Source organism: Acyrthosiphon pisum, chromosome A1 (genome assembly GCF_005508785.2).
Source record: "Acyrthosiphon pisum isolate AL4f chromosome A1, pea_aphid_22Mar2018_4r6ur, whole genome shotgun sequence".
Taxonomy (NCBI): domain Eukaryota; kingdom Metazoa; phylum Arthropoda; class Insecta; order Hemiptera; family Aphididae; genus Acyrthosiphon; species Acyrthosiphon pisum.
The window spans coordinates 113,199,848-113,221,820 of NC_042494.1; the positions used below are offsets into that span (position 1 = coordinate 113,199,848).

The 21,973-nt window shown below is 32.2% G+C and overlaps 1 protein-coding gene across 6 annotated transcripts in view; it reads left to right on the forward strand.

The window, feature by feature from the left end:
- The first annotated feature begins 12,465 nt into the window (after positions 1–12,465).
- Positions 12,466–21,973, forward strand: part of LOC100159700 (acidic repeat-containing protein) — a 37,213-nt gene continuing 27,705 nt past the window's right edge. For 5 of the 6 annotated variants that reach the window (XM_008185387.3, XM_029488078.1, XM_029488079.1 and 2 more), the window contains exons 1-3: positions 12,466–12,759; positions 14,034–14,643; positions 18,757–19,308. In XM_008185387.3, the coding sequence (XP_008183609.1) occupies positions 14,034–14,643; positions 18,757–19,308 (1,162 nt within the window). In that variant the 5' untranslated portion in view covers positions 12,466–12,759. The remainder of the gene's footprint in view (positions 12,760–14,033; positions 14,644–18,756; positions 19,309–21,973) is intronic. The other variant, XM_029488081.1, reaches the window with a different exon arrangement.

Genomic DNA, 21,973 nt, shown 5'->3' on the forward strand with positions numbered 1-21,973 from the left:
AGTCGCCGTCTAATCAATGTTCAACACGATGATGATGCGGTGAAATGGGACAAAAATAATTTATAACTCGAATAGGTACATACCTATTTTACTTATTATATGATATTCGCTTTCTTTTGTCAGACACGTATAGAATTTTTCTGGTGGACATCATATTTGCAAAATTTGTCGTATTTACCGGTTTTCTGCCAAGCTGTTGAAAATGTCAAAAAACCGCTAATAGAAACTTAACCGGTTAAAAAAAATCCCATTGATGGCTTTCATACACACTCGTACAAATTCCTACAAATAATTAGAAATTTACCATGGTAAAAATTCTACTGTATAGTACCTACTATTTGCAATGTACTTATTAACATGTTTGTGTTATTGATAATATCTGAAAAATTGAATTATTTGAAAAAAAAAATTAAATGAAAAGTGAGATGAGTGAATAAAATATGACCGTTATTATGAGTAAAATATGATATAGCTCAACTTTTTTATGACTGTCAAATCGTAAAAAACTAAAATAACATGTTTTATAAAAAAACAAATATGTAAAAAAAATGAACAGACCTGTTGTTATGAGTGTTGACTGAAGTATAATAAATACAACACAATTTCTTACAACCGATATAAAACATTTACTTCACTAAATGGTTAAGCTGCAAAGACAGACAAATGTTAAATGTTAGACATACACATAATATATGTCTACTAATCTTAGGACAAGGTAGTTTTATTTAGCAGATACAATGGTAGGTACATATTACATATAATATAATAAATAATAGTTTTTGGTTGAATATTTATTTTTAATTTAAACGTGATAGTAATTAAATCATTTGAATCACATTTCTGAGTGGAGCAAATATCTTTTATTCGGAAATATAGTTACTGCCCACTACCATACTATATATATTATGTACATACACAATATCACCTTGTAATTACTGAATATTTTTGAGTCACTCACAATACAATAAAAAAAATATATTATGATCACTTTTTATTTATCAACCAATTACTATATGATTGTTTTGATACCATAGTTAGATATTTCTAGATATTAGGTATAATATATTACTATCTAAAATGTTTAATCATAAAAAAAAAAAAAACATTATTTTAATATATTTTTTAACCTATTTTAGAATATTCATTAAGCAGAAATTGTATCATTTACTTTTTAACTTAAGTATTAAATTTTTAACTTAATAATTTATTTAGCCGTTGGGTAATTCTAATTTTAATTAATGTAAGCTTTCACGTTACTTAATTATTTAATGAAAATTATATTTTATCGTACAAAAATCTTTAAGACTTTTAAAGTTGTGCGTCTTTGAAAAATATAATATTATATGAGGGTAAGTTAGAGTGACGAAAAAAATTAAATTACTCAATATTCAATACCCATATTTGTGTAGTTCAGTGTACGATACAATTCTTGAAGAATAAACCAAATTTTATGTTTTATTCAATAAAATATTCCAGTCATGACTCGTATGACTCGTAAACTTTTCCATTTTTCAAAAAAAATCCCTTGAGTCTTAAAAATTTTTCTATACAGTAATTTGTTTCACGTAATTCAATTTATACATTATTGATTACATTGGTGTTGTAATATTTAGGATTATAACAAAATAAACAACCGAAAAGTCCCCATTAAAAAAGTGTTCGATGAATTACTAAATTTCGTATTTTTAAAACGTATTAAGTCAATCTATAATGGTCCCTTATAGTCTATAGAACATTTTTCAAAATAAATTTTATATTACACATAATATATTGATTTATCAACAAATCATGCCATAATGTTTTATATATCTTTTATTAGTAAATCATTGTCGTGTTTTTTTTTTTAAATTTTATCCTTTTTAAAATTGTTCATATTTCTACCAATAGTTTGATTAATAGTTTATTATATCAAAGATTATTATCTAAAGTTGTATACACATAATACGTGTGTAAAAACACGAATATACTGTATGATTGGTATAATGTAATAAAAAAAAACAAATATTTTACAAAATGTTATCTTTTTTTATTTTAATTTTTTTATATCATGTGAAATACCCATACAATTTTAACAGTGCATTTAATATAATATAAATATATACATCATGCACCCATGGGGATACAGTGACGAGGAGGCAAGAACCCTAAGTCAATATATTTTATGGAATTTATATCATACATATTTTATTTTGTTTTTTATTTGAGCTAGTTATATTTTTTTTTTTGATTTGATAAACATCGATGGTTGGCTGATTAATATCTGATGGTATAATATTGATATTTTATGAAGTTGGTTTTTAATTTGTCACACTTACATTATTTAGTTATTGTTTTTCAGCCTATAACTTACTTACAGTTTTCGGTCAGATTTAATTTAAATGCATTGTTTTGTTTATATTAGAAAATGAATTACCTATGTTTATATTTGATTATACGTCCGGTACCATTGCTTGACTGAACTGTTGTGGAATGTGCAGCCGTGCAGCTATACTGTAATAGTGTAATGTAATTAACTTTATACAACATACACTTTGATTAGTTGAATATGCATATTTTTGTTTCGTTACTCGTTTTTGAAAACAGGACTATAATATATATATATGAATTGGTACAATTCTGATTCTTTTAAAATAAAACAACGTACGGTTTCGTTGGTAGTTTCTATAATAATCTGTCCGGGTCTTAATAATATATGTGGTGAAGATATTCAGCTGACTCATTACTCTTCTCGTCCCGTAAAAATTCTAAAATTATATAGGTATGTCGTGTGTGCTTAAATATTTTGAATTTTGATGATACCTATATTAATATATCTTGATGGACATTGTTATGGTATATTGGTATTCATAATTCATATATTAATAAATCATGATGATATTTTAAATGGCTTAATCTTTCTGCTGCATATTCTGCACTCTTAATAAATGAACTGGACCAGTTTCTATCAGCGTACTTTACATACTTGCCAGAATGAACACACAATATTATCATTCGTTATAATCCTTCCAAATTGATATTGTTGACTATAATATGACCGTGATAATAAAATTATAATATACAATACAGCTGAGTTCCGACGAATAACGGCAAAGAGAAAACACAAATCCAATAGATCAAATGTTGGTATAACGTAGAAATCGATTATTCACGGAATATTACGACGGACACCGTGTATATAGGTATAACATTATGTGTAACCGATATTTTATAATAGTACTTTGTATATTATTATGTTGTTATAATAATAATAATATCATTGTTATTATATATGCGTACACATTCACGTGAGAGTTTTTCGTGGATCTTCGAAAAAAGCAATATAATATAGGTATATGGGTCCTATATAGGTACTATTGCCAATGTTTTAATTTCGATTTTATTTTTTTGTCTGTCACCGACACCCATGTATATTACACACACAGCTCGGTATACTTTCACCCTCCTCTTATGCGTACAACGAATGCAACACACACCCCTCACGACTCGTCTATATACACTGTATGCATAATATTACACAAACCTAAACACGAAGCGTGACGTTTTAATGATTTTCTTCCGAGTGATGTTGGCGTATTATTATTAAAATATATTCCACGCGCGAACATACCATATATAGTATATACACCAACTATATTAAACTAATATTGCACTAATCGTTCGATTCATCCACCGGTGTTTCAGCTCGGGGATAACTATATACTGGGCGGTGGCAACACAAACTTTACACATCAAATATGTATCACACAAAACACAATATGTTAACACACTATATATCAGATATAGGTACATATCGTGGATTTACCAACACGCATATATACATATAATATGATTCACACGGTACAATAAGGCCATAACTAAAAAAAAGCAAATGTTCGGGAAATCAATATGAAAGTTTAAAATAAAATGACAATTTTTTCATCGAACAAAAAATAATGTTAAGGTTAGATAAATATTTATAGTTTTGTTGTGATTATAATCAAGTGGTTTTAAAAAACACTTAAATTGCAAAATAAAATAAAAGCATAGGTAATATAATATTTACTATTTAGTTTATAAAATAAACAACTTAAGTCTCTCAAATGTTTAATTATTTTTAACAATATTAACATTTAACATTGAACATACATGCATAATATTATATGCATTTGTATATCAAATTATTATTATTATTATTATTATTAAAAAATAGAATTATAATAATAATATCACTTTTTGTATTAAAATAAAAAATAATTAACATCTATTCTGTCTCTTATTTTTCTTATTTTCCCTTAATTTATCAATATTTTCTACTGCGGTTGAGTACAGTGGTCATCATAGAGACTAGAGTGAAGAACTATTATTTTTTCTTGTTGTACTAGTCTATTAAAAAATATTTTAATAATGTATACATTTTCAATAATACATACCTGATGGCTGATATTAATACTTGTGATAGAAAAATACAACTTTTACCATGTACAATGAACTATCAAGTACTTATTTGGTTTTCCTTTATGTTAGCTCTTTTAAGGGTCTCAATAGATATTTTTGTATCACACAAACTTAAAAGTTTTGTAACTCTACCACAAGAAGTGGTAAATAATACAAAAATATACACAATTTAAATGCTATGAATTGGAATAATAGAGTACGACTAGAGTAAAAATATGGGTAGTAAATTAATGACAATAATATTTTAATATTACTATTGTTATGACATATGTAAATATATTTTATTAGGTATCTCAATATGCAGCGTTATACCTCTGAATGTTTCATTGTTTTAAGTTGCGAGAGCGCCATATTTCAATGTATGGCCTTATTGTTTTACCTTATGTACTAAGTACTCGTTTCAGTGAACGAGCCACATTTTGTTTTACGGCCAAATTTTACTAAGGAATTTAATACATACGTTCAACACAATAAAAATGTTCAGCAAATATTATTATTATTAATATAAGAAGGTATATTGAGCAATTACTAAAAAAAAAGAAAAAAATAACGAATTCATAGACACCATAAACACTATAAACACAAAAATCATGAATTTTTAGTTGTAGCCTTATTGACAGTGCGATATTATGTTATATTGTTTTCATGAAATATTACAAATATACTACGTACCTATATTATGTTATATTATTACTGTACGCGTGGCTATCAAAATATGAAGAATGATACACCGAGCACGCACTCACTCCCATTTTTCCTTTAATAACGTCAATATTTCAAATTCTGATTTCTAGAATTGTAAGTTTGCTTAAGTATCATTATGATGAAAATCTAGCATTTATAAGTAGCTCATGAAACATCTCCACTGGGATGAAGTCCCTCTTATCTTATTCTATCAGATAAGAGTATTGTTCTGTTTTGTATCAAATGGTTTATATCAAAAATTATATTTAAAAAAAAGTATACTTAAGTCTTACGGAAAATATTTTTAAATACTTAGTTTTATTTATTTATACCATTTTAGTGACCTACGGCGTTCCAATATTTTTTTCAAACCATTATGTAATCCTTACCTATAGGTAATATAATTATTTTAAAATAATTATATCCCCCATATCTTCTTAACTTAATATCAATTATCATGGACGATAAAACTATCATCCTTAGTACACAAAGCTAAATAACTCAAAAACCACTCTTAAGAATTTAGATTTAGATTTAATATCACAATTTTGGAATAAGCAATATGCTTAACTTATAAATGTAGGGAAAAAAAATAATTTTTAATAAATATCTAAATCGAAATTCTTACGAGTAGTTTTTGAGTTATATAGCTTTGTGTACTAATAGAAAGATAGTTTTATCGTCCATGATAATTTATAATGAGCTAAGAAAATATGTGGACTATAATTATTTTAAAATAATATAGTTATTAGTACCTAGATAATATTAAGCCATACATATTTTTTAATTTGTGAAAATTGTCTGAGAATAATAAGTACCTAATAGATCAGTGATTCTCAACCTTTTTCTACTCAACGCAGGTTGAGTTGAATCATTTTTTTAAAACCATTTATAAGAACTATTATCCTAAGTATAATTTAATTTAAATTTTATGATTATATATTTTAATAACTCAGAAACTCTTTGATTAGATTACATCAACATTTTCAAACAATTCATCTGCTTGACAAAATTACTGTGAAAAGGTAGTTAAGTATTTAAACATATAAACCTTAGAAGTATAGGTACTTAATATTTCCAAAAATTCTAAATTGAATAAGTTTATCATTAGGTAAATGTAAAAACGGGGGTGATTATCGTCGGTGAATCACCCTGTATAGTACTCCGCTTTAAACTTTGATGTAAAGTTTGTGACGTTAAATATATGTACTGCTGGCGCATATAATACCATTTCAAATTACCTTTTCGACACATGATTTATGACATCAATACACTTGCGTTTTAATGTAACCCAAGTTTGACCATTTCGGAGGGGATGGCGTTAGTGCATTTTTTTTCTTTTGATAAACGGATTCTGCAGATAATCTTACACAGTCACATGATACGGACGAATGTATTGTGTAGACCAATAAGATTTGTTTTTCCATTTCATAAAAAACACTTTGCCATTATCCGTTTCTTAAACACAAATATATACTCGGTACCATAAATCGCTGTACTAGCGCCTATTAGCCAATAGTCACTCAATTATTATTATATTAAAATGTACTATAGAACACGACGAATTTCTAAAACATTAATTATAATAATAATTACAAGATACTTCAGTTCTGTACATTTTATATACAAACAAATGTTCGGAGAACGACGTATTTTATTTCTACGTTTTCATTAAATTTCATATAGATGATGTTTTATTCAAAATGTACGTTTGTTTTATTAAAACAAGTCGTAATATTATAGTCTTGTAAGACATCATACTATTATATAACATATTTTTAAATATTAACAGTGTAACTTATAGTCGATTATCTTTTTTGTTTTATTTAAATCTTAAAATATATTTAGCAACTTTACTGCTGTCATAGGTAATATACCTATATGTAATGCCCGGATGATATACCCGATGGCTTTTCTGCAGATAATGCTTATAAACATTAAGTTTTTGTATATAAATGCAGTATCCATATACAATAATTAATGATATTTGAATATTTCGTGCTTTCTGACTATGGAGGGGGGACATTGGTTTTTGGTTGAATTTATTTCAATCCTTATCAAAAAATAATAAATAATGTAATATACGAGTAGGTATAATAAATACAATAATACACTGGGAGACGGAGTGGCCGAGCGGACTAAGGCGTCGGTTGCGACGTCCATCGTCACCAGTGCGAACTCGGCCACGGGTGCCATTTTTCTTCGGCCAGTCACGGTGTTCGGAGAGAGAGGCCGCCATCCTCCACCCGGGTATGGCAATGGCATATACCTACAGGAACCCACTTAAAAATTCTGCCAAAACAAACACACACGTGATCAAAACCTATAGTACCCTCCCTCATAGTTCTACAGGCTAATGACCTCAGTTGTCGAAACCTAAACCCCCCCCCAAAAAATAAGAATAATAATATATTACGTACATTAATAGACATTTAATTTTTTCACATAATTAAATATATAAACTGAAGATGGGCAATTCGCGAGAACACAACGAGACGGAAATTCCCGGAACGTGTAGGAATTTTAATGAATCATATAGAAATTGCGGGAACAAATTATTGTTAACCCATCATAAGACTATATAATGCTGTATTTAATTAAATAATGGAGTTTTTTACTAAATGTTCATTTTAAAAATCACTTGTATTGCTTAAAAATTAGCATTCAATAAATTGTGATTTGTACTTTGTATTGATGTACCTATACTGCCGGTATCGATGCTATATATTTTGTGGAATCAATAGGTCCTACTACAGTTCTCTGAATTTTTTTTTTATTACATTAATGCAAAAAAATAAATAAATATGACTAGCATTTATAGTCACTAAATAACAATATTTTTTTCCAACAATAATAATCAATACCTTATTTTAATCTAACAAATCATATATGTAGGTAGCTTTTAATAATAATACAATTAAATTGAATACAATGTATAAAATATTCACGGTGTCCGGAGAGAAGTGCCGCCATCTCCCATCCGGGCATGGCAGATACCTACGGGTGCTCACTAAAAAATTTGCCAAGACTAACAAACACACGTGTTTAACCTACCTAAGTTGCCATGGGTTAATTAATAAAAAAAAAAAAATATATAAAATGAATAAGCCTTTTTTTATTTCTTTAATTAATATTTTAAACAATTTTAAACACTCAAAATCTCACTTTTAAACAAGCATGTGTGACGTAAACAGAAGATAATATAGAAAGGTAATATAAATTATTAAATGATGCAATACGAGTTCATAATAACGAGTTATATTATTCTTGGACGAATAGAAATCCTGTTAAAGATTTTAGAAAACACATCATGGTCTAAGCATCCTAGACCCTTGTTCATATTCAGTTATTCTAGCTTTAACTAGCAAATAGAGAATATAAACCGAAAGCTATATTTTACTAGGTGTGTATCATATAAATATTTTTTTGGCATTCTTATAGTGTTACGATGATAATAAATAATAAACAAAACATTTGTGAGACATTTTTTCGATTTTATTTTAATACTTTCTTGATTCTTTTTAGAATCTAAAAACTATATATAAAAAGGTCTCATCAATAATTGAGTACTATATCCTTGCAATAAGGATACTCACTCTGAACAAAATTACTCTTTTATTCTGCTGAAATATTAACTGTACTGAGTACTTACCTAATTATGAATAACTATCTTGGACTATTACAGGATTTTATAATACTTACATTTAGAAATTATTAAAATATATAAAACAATATAGTTATACATATTTAATTATTTAAAAATATACATAAACTAAGAGGCGTATCTGTCTCTAATAAAAAAAAAAATTAGTAATTTTTTTCATTTTTTGTTATTTCTGGGAATTCCCGATCATGGCCTTTCTTCCTTACACGGGGACGGTAATATACGTTTCCGAGTATTTCTTGCAGTATATTAACCGTAGTATTGAACAGTGCTTCTTAAACTGTGGACCATAGCCTCTTAGGTGCCGTATATATAATAGGGAGGGGGCATACAATATTTAAAAATATTTATTTTATGAAATTAATTTTTTAAAAAAATTCTATTATCAAAATTGAATAGACAGAGATCTAATAAATAATACAACTATTGGTACATTGAAGAAGCTTATCTCACTTTAGACAATCAACAATGAAAAACTTAATATACCATTTTAACTTTAATTATGTAAATCTATATTATATAACTGTTACAGTAGTTAAAATTGAAAAATGGTTGAAAGAAAATAATATAACAATTTACTTACATTTTTTAAACTATCTTTATCTTTACACCTATCTATTTACTATATATTTGATCTGTGTTTTTAATATTAACTATTAAGTATTCGACAATTTAATTTTGATGAGTATATATAATATATATATATTATGTAATTAAGAAAAAAAATGTCCTGTTATTTTAATGATTTTTATGGTATAAATGTAGTCTTGAACCTTAGGGGGGTCATTTTACGAAAAAAGTTTGATGAGCACTGGTATATAGATCACCCTATGATCACCCTACCACGCATATACTATATACTATTATATATACATTATAATATACATTATATATATACATTATACATAAAATAGATTTTAAATATATAATACTTGTAGTACCTACTAATGAACACTTCTAAGACGTAGGTCGTTCTGTACATATTATACAATCAATTAGAGTAATAGCTTAAGTACCTGCATATATATTAAGTAATAAGTATAAATAATAGTTAAGGGGATTTGATACCGTGATTTTCTGTTTTCGTCTAACACACGCGTGATATACTATTTTGGACGTGTTTTTTTGCCAAACATACCAATTGATCTAATGAATAGATAAGAATTCTGAAAACAGATTTGAATTCGTCATCAAGTCTAATTGAAATCGACATCATGAAAAAATGTAATAATTTAAGGGCTGTTTTTTCAGAATAGGTTTTATTGTTCAAGTTTCTTTGCATTAACTACAAACATTTATCTATTCAAAATATTTATGACGTTTTAATTTAAACAACTGTTTTCTTTTTACTTATATTTTTAAATCATATTCAAATTTATTTTTAATTAATTAATAACAAAGTGCATCATTTCAAAATTACTGTTTTTCTATGGATTTATATTTACCGTCGGATAATTAATGAAAAATAATAATAAAACCAATTTACCATTTAATTTGATATTTTAAATTGTACGATAGTAAATTCATTTTAAATACGAGAACCTATTTTTATTCATGTTTAGAAAAAGCCACAGCAATAATTAGCTAAAGAATATAATAATTTGTATACATTACTTTAATCTTAATTAGGTATAACAGTTATTAATCATAATGTACCTACTTTTATACGTATCTTTTCTTATTTCTATTTTTTAATTTGATTCTGATCTACATAAATATTTTACTATGATTTATTGATTTCACGTTCCATATTTTATTAATCAATGTTACTAAATAGTTGAATGTATAGGTATTTGTCTTTGTGTTGCTTTATTTTTATTTAAGAATAAATATAATTTAAAATATATTTAATTTCATCTACCTATTACCGACATAACATACGTTAAAGAATATTATACATATTTACAATGCCATAGATGCAAATTGTTGTAACTTTAATGATATTAAGTAAATTATTTCATATATTAGTTACACATTACGGCTGGTAAAGTGACGTAATAGAAACTCCGTAGCTCCACTGCAAAATTTAGTGAATGTATTCAATAAATCATCCTGTGAGTATATGAATATGCTATGTATAATAATTAAATGTCGAGTACTTGAGTATTCGTATAACTAAAAAGTTTAGAACGTCGCCGACGTATTTCTCTTCTCTCTTTGACAGTTTTGCTCTTTTGGTGTGCTATTCTTACCTATATTACATATTTTGTTGATTCTGGCAAAACCACAAGTAGTACATATTATATAACCAACAAATTTCTCCCTTCAGGGCCACCCCGAATAAAGTAAACTCGAGTAACAAAAAGTCACAAGTGCATACAAAGACATTTTCAAAAATAACTCGTTGATTTCTACAAAATATCATACTCCGCTCAAAATAGATTATAATTATCACCACAAATTCAAATACCTTGTTGAAAATAATAGAATACTATAGGTGTTACGCATGTGTAATGTGTATAGGTACTTAATAGGTGAGTGACGTTTATTATAGCTGTGATAAGCTGTAAAATAATGTTCATACAAACATAATTAATAATACTAATTAGTGATAAAATAGCAAAAGCAAAAGCATTAAGATATAAAATCGATAAAAATCGAGAGATATCTTGCATTCACAGTGACAATAGAATCGTAAAAATGTAATTTTCACACACACACACACAGGTATTATATTATTATCATTATGTACCTACACCGTGCACGGCAGCTTAAACGTCAATGCGTTACGTTGCAGACCGCGGGCTAGGTTTAGATTACTATATTACAGTAAGTTGGCATTGATAAGCAATGTGTTGCCGTGCGATTGGAAGCAATAACAGTCGGAACCGGAATAAACAAAAATAATGTTATAGGTACTTTGTACGTTTGATCAGTAATTGCGTTCATTAACAATTATTTAATTTAGAAATCCCGTTGCAACGTACTAAAGAATTGGTATTAACCTCATACCACGTCGTCCCGAATACGTAGGATACGATAATAATATTATAAACGTCAATAATAGTTATTATCTTTTGACTTTTTAAGATATTAACTGTAAAATAACCGATACGGTTAAAAATATGTACACACGTCTCCGGACATTTCAATGACCAAGGTCACGAGAATAAACCTATATATTATTATAATAACGACAAAATATTATATTATTGACTTTGTGAAATGATTATTTGCAATTGGAAGTAGTAAAAATTTTAATAATTCACCATACGAAAATAATAGTATTACCATCGTAATTCGTAACTATATACAATTCGAAATAGGTAATATAATATTATGTGTCCTATCAGCGTATGACGTCGCTCTACGCGTGTAACGACGACTCTTAAATAATAAATATATTTAAAGGATAATAAACTATAATAATAATAATTATTTGTGTAATACGGACGCGGACGCAAGGCCGTGATGATTTTAGGCAGTTGGAATGCAAACGGAGGTATATAAAATAGGATGTACAAAATGAGTTTCACATTGGAAAATTATAGATGGACATGAATGTGTATGTATGTGAGTGTGTGTGTTATAGCCAACGATTTTTGTCTTTAAAAAAAAAACACTATTCTCCTGCTGCCGGGAGGACGAAGGGGAGGGGGGACCACGTCCTAGGGAAAGTCTTCTTGGCGCGCACTTGGCACGGCGCAGGTCATCAACTATAACGGCACCTTCTCCGGTATATAGCTCTTCTAAGTTTAAACTACTCTTTTAGTCAATTGCCGAAGCTCAGTACGCGCATTTAAGAGTTGACTGAATAGTCGGAGAGTAGTACAACTGCTGCCAGTGTGTTCGGTTTGCTGATTCGCGTGCGTTTACCATCAAATATTCCGTGCGTGCGTGCTATTACACAGAGTGTTGCGAGTTATAATTTTTTTTACACCGATTCGCGACTACTGTTCGGATCGTAAGCCGAAATCAATTCCGTGGTGCGGAACTTACTCACGCCTAGAAGACGTTTTCATTAACAAATTTCAAAGGTTAGTGTTTTGTTTTTTTTCCAACATGATAAATATGAAATAAATATATATATTTTAAACTCGTACACGTTGATCAACAACATTAATAGCCACAACAAACAGATATTAATATATTTTACTACGGAAGATCGTGTGGAATAATCGAAACGCCAAAGTCAGCGGTTCGAGAATTGACAAAAATAAAATTAAAATAATAATATATTTTTAATTTGGCGTGTAGACTCGGACTGAGATTACCCTAAATATTTTAGGATGTATACGAGCCAGGATGAGAAATATAATAAACGACCCTTGGATACTACCACGATCTCCATTAGTGTCCCTAATGAGATCAGCGATGTCAAGTCGCCTCCTTCTCGCAATCTATCGGTGAGAATATTATTACTTCTTGTATGACTTCCTCCACCCGTGGGTTCTGGGATCGCACAAATCGCAAACGCTTTTCCAGGTTGTCGTCGTACGAGTGGGCAAACCGAAGGCGCTTGTTTTTAGCTTGGTGTTTTATTTTATTTTTTTTTTTACGCCAACCTCAGTATATCTAATATACCTATGTTTGTTATATATTATATTTTATAATGTAAATCAAATAATAGTTGGCGAAAAAAAGAAAAAAACGCATAAATAGACGTAGTGGCGTAGTAAATATATAATAAATATTACCATATTTATATATTATATAGCAATAGGGTACACGCAATGTGGTGGTTCTGTGACGGGTTTATTCGCGGCGTTCTGGGAACGCATCAAGGTTCAAGGTGAATTATTTATACCATTATTAATTATTGTTATATAATGATTATAATATACACTTGAACCAGTTTCGGGTCGATGTCGTGGACGCATGTAGGTCAGCGGCGTACCACGACCACGTTTCCGGGTGACGGTTTAACGAAATGTCGACCAAAAAAAAAAAAACCGTTAAACTCGAAATACCGAAGTCCTCTTCTCGATACACATACACGAAATATGTCTTTGAAATGCACAACGTTCGTATATACCTCGGACACCGTGGTCGTTACCACGAGAACACGGTTTTTTTTTTCAAGGTTTTGGCTTTCTATATAGGTACTTTAGAAAAATATACTTCATTCGGACGCGGTGCCCCCCGAGCCCCAAACTCAGTTTTGGGGAGGAGGCCACTCCGAACTACCGGCGTGTACATAATATAATAATAGTATTATAGCGTAGATCATCGTGTGTGTGTGTGTGTGTGTGTATATATAATATATATATAACGACATAGCGTGTTTATTTGTGCCGCGATGGTGTTGCAGATGATAAAATGGGTGCTGATCGTGAGTTTGGGATGCTGCGCGCTAATGTACAGCGCCAGCTCGTCACCCATCGTTAGCAGCTCAACATCCGAACCGGAAAAGGAACATCACCATGCGAACGCGGCCGCGCCCGAGACGGCAGACAAGCTGGTAGCCACGTCGCCTGACAGTGGCCGACAGTCGGTCGAAACAGCCGCCGTGCAACCGGCCCCCGTTTCCGAATCAGTTCCGGTGGCTCTGCCGTCCGCGCCGGCCGCTGTCGCACCGGAAGCGTCCACAGACGAGGACGACGATGATGACGACGACGACGACGACGATGTAGTCGACTTGGACATCACCGGCGACGATGACGACGACGATGATGAAGAAGAGGAAGACGATGACGACGATGACGACGACGATGATGACGAGGAAGAAGAAGATGTCGTGCCACAACCGGCCAGCGCAAACGCCGTCAACGGCGCCGCCGATCAGTCGGCAGCAGCTTCCGGATCGACTTCCGGTACCACAGCGGCTCCAGCCGCGAGTTCCGGTGGTGATGACGAAGACGACGATGACGAAGACGAAGACGACGATTACTTCGACCGATTCTTCGAAGACATCCTTGGAGGTCAGTCACTGTTTTCCATTTAGATAATTAAATAATATTATTTTTCACGTACGCCATATATTATCACAATATATGGTGTAACCGTGATTGAGCGTCATTCGACGATCTCTTCACATATTGCCTTTAAATGCTGCACCATCAGGGGAAACGATAAAAATAAAAGCTTTAAGACCGGGTTCTCACTACGCCTTGTCGTGTATAGTTGAATATAGTATTCAACTTGTAGGAAGGAAACGTTCCGGGTACCAACATGTGGTTACCTATCCACCACGTGCCACGGTGCAGTGTGAACCCAGCTTTACGCAGCACTTAATTTATTGTTCTGCGCCACGTACCTATGTATATTGCCCACCTCATTTCTCTCGAAACGCATGAATTTGTCAGACAGTTATTAATATAACAAGTAGGGTTTTTTCTGGATTTTATCTCTTCCACCCCCAGACACACATGTTGAGTTTTATTCAAAAAATACCACACGGTAAGTAGGTACGCGTTCGGTATCATCCCGAACGTTGGGCTCTCGCAATTTCTCGGCGACGTTTGGACGCCTTCGATTCCCGCTGCTGTGTGTGCAGTCTATGATACCCTGTTTGTGTGTACCTACAATTCTATACCGAAAACAATTTTAAATTGTCAGCTCAACCGTGCGCGCCCGCTGTGTCCATCCGATCGGATCGATATTCGTTTCCAGCTTGTCGAACAGTATTCAGACGACACGCAATCAAATCGATTAAGTTCGCACGGAAGGCGGATAATGGAAGCGGACGGTGGAAACACCAGACCCCCCCCCCCCCCCCCGATTGCCCGTCGAGAGTTCCAAACGTTTCGACGATTTCGCCAGAGTTCATTTTCTCGTCGTCCACCGTTTTTATGCGATTCGAAATCTCTCGTACCGAACGTGTGATATACGTACTGCACGTTGCGATATCGGTCTACGGGAAAAAGAAACAACAAAAACCGATAAATAAATAAATGCGTTTCCCGCAATTTCGTACGGATAAAATTCGATCTCGGTCATGATCTCTGTCACCATCGCGCACGCGTCTCTATACCTATACATAATATTGTACACCTGCAAAGTGGGCATATAATAATAATTATATCCCAGGCAATGGTACGTGGCTGAGAAAATCGCTGTTGTGCACACTTTTTGTAATAATATTATTAGTCGCTTTATTATATTTTTTATTTTTCGTTGTTCACCATCTTTTTCTTCTTCTTCTTCTTCTTTGCTCGCTTTACACACCTGATAACGGTGATTCGATAAACAATGATTAATACTCTCGATCGTTGACACCAAAAATCATCACAAAAGCACTACATATTACCAAAACGAATTGCGAACAGTGAACAATGCAAAACTGTAAACATAAACACATGACAATTATGTTTTATAGTAATTTTTATTCAATATTGCTTCTGCCAGTTTCATAACATTCACAGGACGATCATTATGTATATATTTGTACTACTATCGTAATATAAATTTATATACATAGTTCCAGGACATAAATGTTATATTTTTCACTCATTCATCTGATCATTTCATGTAGTTAAGTAAAAATTACCCGACAATGATATGCATAAAATTCGGCCAAAATTCGTCCCCGATCGTATCGTTAAGCAATATTATGCTAAACGTTATCATAGTAACGATAATAATACACAAACTATCGGGTTAAAAAAAATACAACGTCGTTTCCAAAGACCTTTGCGTCTACTGTGTTCAGCTGAGTCTCGTAAAACGCCACTATGTTATTCGACGTGCAACTTTCCACTGTGGTTTCGACCACTTACGACCTATAACCTTTTATATCTCATAACTATCAATCCGGCGAGGACAAATTTTGGTTCAGATTTTTTCCATTTTCCCCTGTGGGTATATTTTGATGAACGTGTAGCATGTCGCACGCCACATAACGTACCTACGTATATATGCCATCTGTTGGAATCTATGACACGAGTGTAATTTTGGCATTGTGTGTCTGTTTGTTTTTTTTAGGTTGATCGAACCCGATCGACCGCGGGAGACTAACAATTACAGAAACATAACATCAAGATACGACAATGTGTACATAAAATACATATATATAATATATATATATACGTATACACATTTTTACATTGTATATGACATGTGAAAAACAACATCGAGAAACTCATCTCACTACTTAACGGACTCGATCAAAAACACTATGATATACAAAAAAAACAACAACAAAAACAACGACATAGATTTAAGAATGTAAAAACAAAACTTATTTATTTAAAGTTTTTATTTATTTATTTATTTATTTATTTATTTATTAATTAATAATTTATTTTAGATATTAGAAATTCAATATTTCAACGCTATAATATTACACCTATAATTTTTTTTTTATACATAATATGATATAATATATAATAATATATAAAAATATATATTTATTTACGCCAATTTGTTACCAAACAACAACTACTCGAATAACGAATACATACATGCATATATATATAATATTTTAGTGTGTCATTTAATAACAGTCATAACAAATTTATGTTAATTCGTGTTCAATATAGAGTAAGATTTATTATAATAATATTAATATCTTTGAGTGTCATAACGAATTATTATTATTTTTTATCAAAAAGTAAAAAAAAAAACATGGCTGTGATACCAAATATTTCAGCAAATAAACAGATTTGAATACATTGAAACTACATTATGTTAATAATTTAAATCCACACCTTATTATTATCAGTGCACACGCTGAGTACATTATTGTCATTATAATACTATTTGGATCATACTATTAGTACAGCGTATATAATTAATAATATAAACAATTATTATAATACAGTAAAAGTATGGAAAAAAACAATAACGGTGAAGGTATATTCTGCACACACATACACACAAACACACTCACTCACTCACACACACACACACACACACACACACACACACACACACACACACACACACACACACACACACACACACACTGACATATACACACCACACATACATAATAAACGTTAGTGTTTCGCTTTATACTGTGCGTGGTGTAGTGATGTATACCTACAGGATGGTGTGTGGTGGGTGAAATGTTGCGCAAGCTCGCAGGAACTTTGCAAAGAATTTCGCCCGGAAATAGTCTCCGTTATAATAATATAATATAATAATATCATTATATTCTAATATGCGTTTCCTGTCCGCACTCCTATTGTACTAACTCGACGCCGAACTATTATCATTATTATTATTGTAAGCACAGTGCATAATATTATTAATATATTTAAATCGGCCTTATAATACAATATTATTATATTCGACTATATAACGTGCAATTATAGTAGAAATAATATTATAATAATATGTACCTGTTGGTATTGGAATGTATAGTAGAAATACACGATAGTATTATAAAAGGTCTGTATAAGTATATTATTATGTACGGCTTAAAGTTCAGTTTAAATTTTCACTTGAAATTCAACGGCGTGCAGGTTATGGTTGACGAGGCTCATAATAATAATAATATTTATTTTTCGTCAATTGACGATCGGGTTAAATCTCGAGATCATAGAAAATATCCCGATTGTGGCGATATTTTAGAGGTAAGGTGAAAAAAAGGATCTAAGTTCGTATATACCAATATAAACCAGTAACCTATAATATAATATACAATAACCGGCTTAATGATATATATACTATCGTCGTACTGTAAGCTGCGATCCGGTGATGAAGACGTGTTTTAAGACGACGAAGGTGACTGCGACGACGACAAGGACGAAGGAAGTATGTAATTAATATAATAAAATAGAAAGGACTCTTCTTCGTACATCATTCGTAGGTGGAGGTAAATAAAAAATACAAAGAAAATCGGTGTGTATATATATTAATATAACTTAATACCTAAGTATGCTATTTATTTAAACTTCGCGATGTTTGCTGCCGAAAGGATACGGGTTTGTCAGATTTCCATGTAAATATAAAGTACTTAAAGTCGCTTACTATAATATTATTATACTATGTTGTTTACTACTTTATCGATGTCGCGATATTAAATAATATTATTGTTTACACCGACATAATAACGGACGTTGTTGTTCTTGTGTATTGCATGATCACAGATGACGAAGAAGAGGACGAGACGTCTTCGGTCAGTACACTGGTGTTCGGACAGGCGTCCACCACTGCAGTGCCCGTGCAGGGCCTGTCCGTGTCGTCACCGGCTGACGACTCGTCGGACTACGGGACGGGCGGCGACGGCTCCGCAGTGTCCAGCGTCAACTATGACGACGGCGCTGGCGTGGACGACGGGGCGGCTGCCGACCAAGACGGACCACACACCGTCACGCTCCTCTCGCCTGTGCCCGACGACTTGACGGACGGCGAGGACGGTGCCGCTTCCGTCGCGTCTTCCGTGCAGGCTGTCGAGTCCAATAGCATCGCGGCCGCGGCTGCTCCTGCGCCGGCCAACGCGAGCGATGACGACGACGATGATGACGACGACGATGATGACGATGACGATGACGACGACGACGATTCGTCGGCCGCGGCCACGAGTGGCAGTGACGACGACGATGATGACGATGATGACGACGACGATGACGATGATGACGAATCCGGCGAGACCAGGACGGTGGCCAAGGGCCGAGCGCGTGAGTGCATAAAAACTTCCGGTAACTTTCGTCCGGTTACGCCACCACCGCCTCACCACATCCATCGCCGCTACACGTCCCGAATCGATTACCTGTGATTATTTCTACCTTCTTTGAGCCACTTATATGCACCTCCAGGCTTTATCCTATTCCATATTTTCATCAGACCTTTTTGGAAAAAATGTTCATCGATTCCGCAACAAAGTACAGCGATTTAACACCCATTGATTCCGCCAATTTTGATTTGTAAGTTTAAGACATTCGGGGTCGGCTATTGTTTTTTCAACTGAAAAGAATCCCAACAATATGTCTAACAATATCACTAGTCAAATCAAGAAAGTATAGTGGGAGTATAAAAAGTTATAAATCGTAATTTCGTCAATCGTTTATTAATTGGTATATACATTATTGATAATAATATTATAATGTACAGTTTTTCTGTTTTTCAAATCAGCTCAAAAGAGCACTAGGCGATTCAACAGAGTCCATAAAAAATTATAGATGAGGGAATATATTTTATTTTGTAAAGTAATATATTTCTTTCCAATATTCATATTATAAGAAATAATATTTTATAGTTTTGAAAAAATTACCTATAAAAAATTGACCTGTATTGAGATTACATTTTATAATATATAGTATATACTGTTATAATTAAATTAATTATAACCAAGTTGACCGCAGATGATAATTGATAGGTTGTTTTAAATTTATCTGCACATATACTTGCGGAATCGATGGGTCCCTTTATACGCCCACTCCTCGAATGTTACCTCTGTTAAATGGTTGAATTTCTCGTTTGCGTGCTTCGATTGCGACTCGCGTATTTTAATTAGAATTTATCGTAAAGTAATTTTAAAGAGATTAATCTACTATGTACGTGTAAAACTGCTAAGTTAAAATTTTATATTACGAGACTACGGATGAACCGAGCGAGTGAGGTCAACTCCTGTCGCTCCTGTGAGATCACGAATAACTGTGCTGTGCACAGTCTATAATGACTAATGAGTAAGGTATATATGTCTATAAAGCATCTAACCTTACTTCCCAATATCTAACTATACGATTACGTATACGATTTTTAGGATCTTATTAGTTATGTCTCGATAAAGCGATATTTGCTAAAAAAAAATAGTACCTAATTAAAGATATAAGGTAGGTACACCACGGGCGATTTTGCAATTGGTCTGATACTAAAACAACATATTATAATATAGAAATGACGTGACGACCATGATAATAACATTATAATCATCACTGTCGCCAAGACATTTAAAAGACGGAAAACGTCCAAATAATTAACGTATGTCCACCGGGTGTACTGATTCGTCTCAGCGGCATAGGTATTAACAATATTTAATATTATAATTAATATAACATAATACGGTACCTGGTGCTGCATTTACCGCAGTGCACAGTGTAGTATTATATAGATCGAGGCAAATACTTACGCCACATCGAGCTCATTTCCCATCGAAACTTTTCCGGTGATTTATCATACACGCTAGCGTATACGATTTTCCAACGTACCTCCAACGTATACGAACTGCAGTGATTAATTACAATACTATAGGTACGTATAATAATAATAATATATTGTATTTTGCCGAATGGTTTATTCGTGTGCGTTGGTGTGGATTTTTTATCTCTTTTTTTTCTCGTGTGCATTTTAACACGCTTCATTATTCAAGCCTGCAAATATCAATGGTCCAATAAATAGACGAACGCAGCGCATACTTCAGTCGAGCCCGAGGCGGTTAGGTGTTAAATATACAATAGGTATCCGCAATTACAACAAGGAAATATTAATTATACGAATGAGAGACTCGACCGCGTTGCACGACATCGTAGGTACAATATTTACCTCACCTTACACGTGTATTCTCGATTTATTTCCTGGGGCTGTATCGTTACTTCGAGATGCATAATGTTATTATTATTATTTTCCGTGTAAAAACATTATTACGATTTAATGCAACACTTGTTGAATTTAATCTAAATTTTATACTAATTATTATTGTAGATCTTGTTCGGAGGTACAATTACAACATTTTTACACGATTGAACCGTTATAACCAGTTATACTAACCAGTAACTACCACAATATAACCTATCTTAGTGTTCACATTTTAACGTATCTGTATGTACTAAAATCGCCGTTCAACCTTCGACTACTTTTAATAATATTGTTATATTATTATAATATTATAGAAACACAGTTATAACATTTCTCCGGAATTATAGATGAACACAATTTTGTTGTCGTGGACCGACGATTGTTTTCACTACAAACTGTAGGTATATAAATCGTGTACCAACCTCGTACGATTAGCTCGACGGCCATAACTATAATAATATTGGAATATTTTCCAAGACTATGGCTCTAGAAAGTCGTATCTGTCTTTGCAGCCGACCGTAGGTATATATCCGTATCCGCGTGGAAACGAAAGGTCTCATAAAATGGCCAGTACCTACCCAAACGACGGCGAAAACGATCTCGGGATGTATTCCGTGACGTCACCAGTCCTATGTTATGCCGGAACGAGCGAGTGAAAGAGTGAGAGAGAAAGATGGACAGACAGGGAGATAGGGAGAGAGATAGAGAGAGTGTCGGACGGAGAGAGTATAGTCTGGCCACGTGAATATCAAATATCCGTCTGCATAAATAATAATAATCATTATTGCC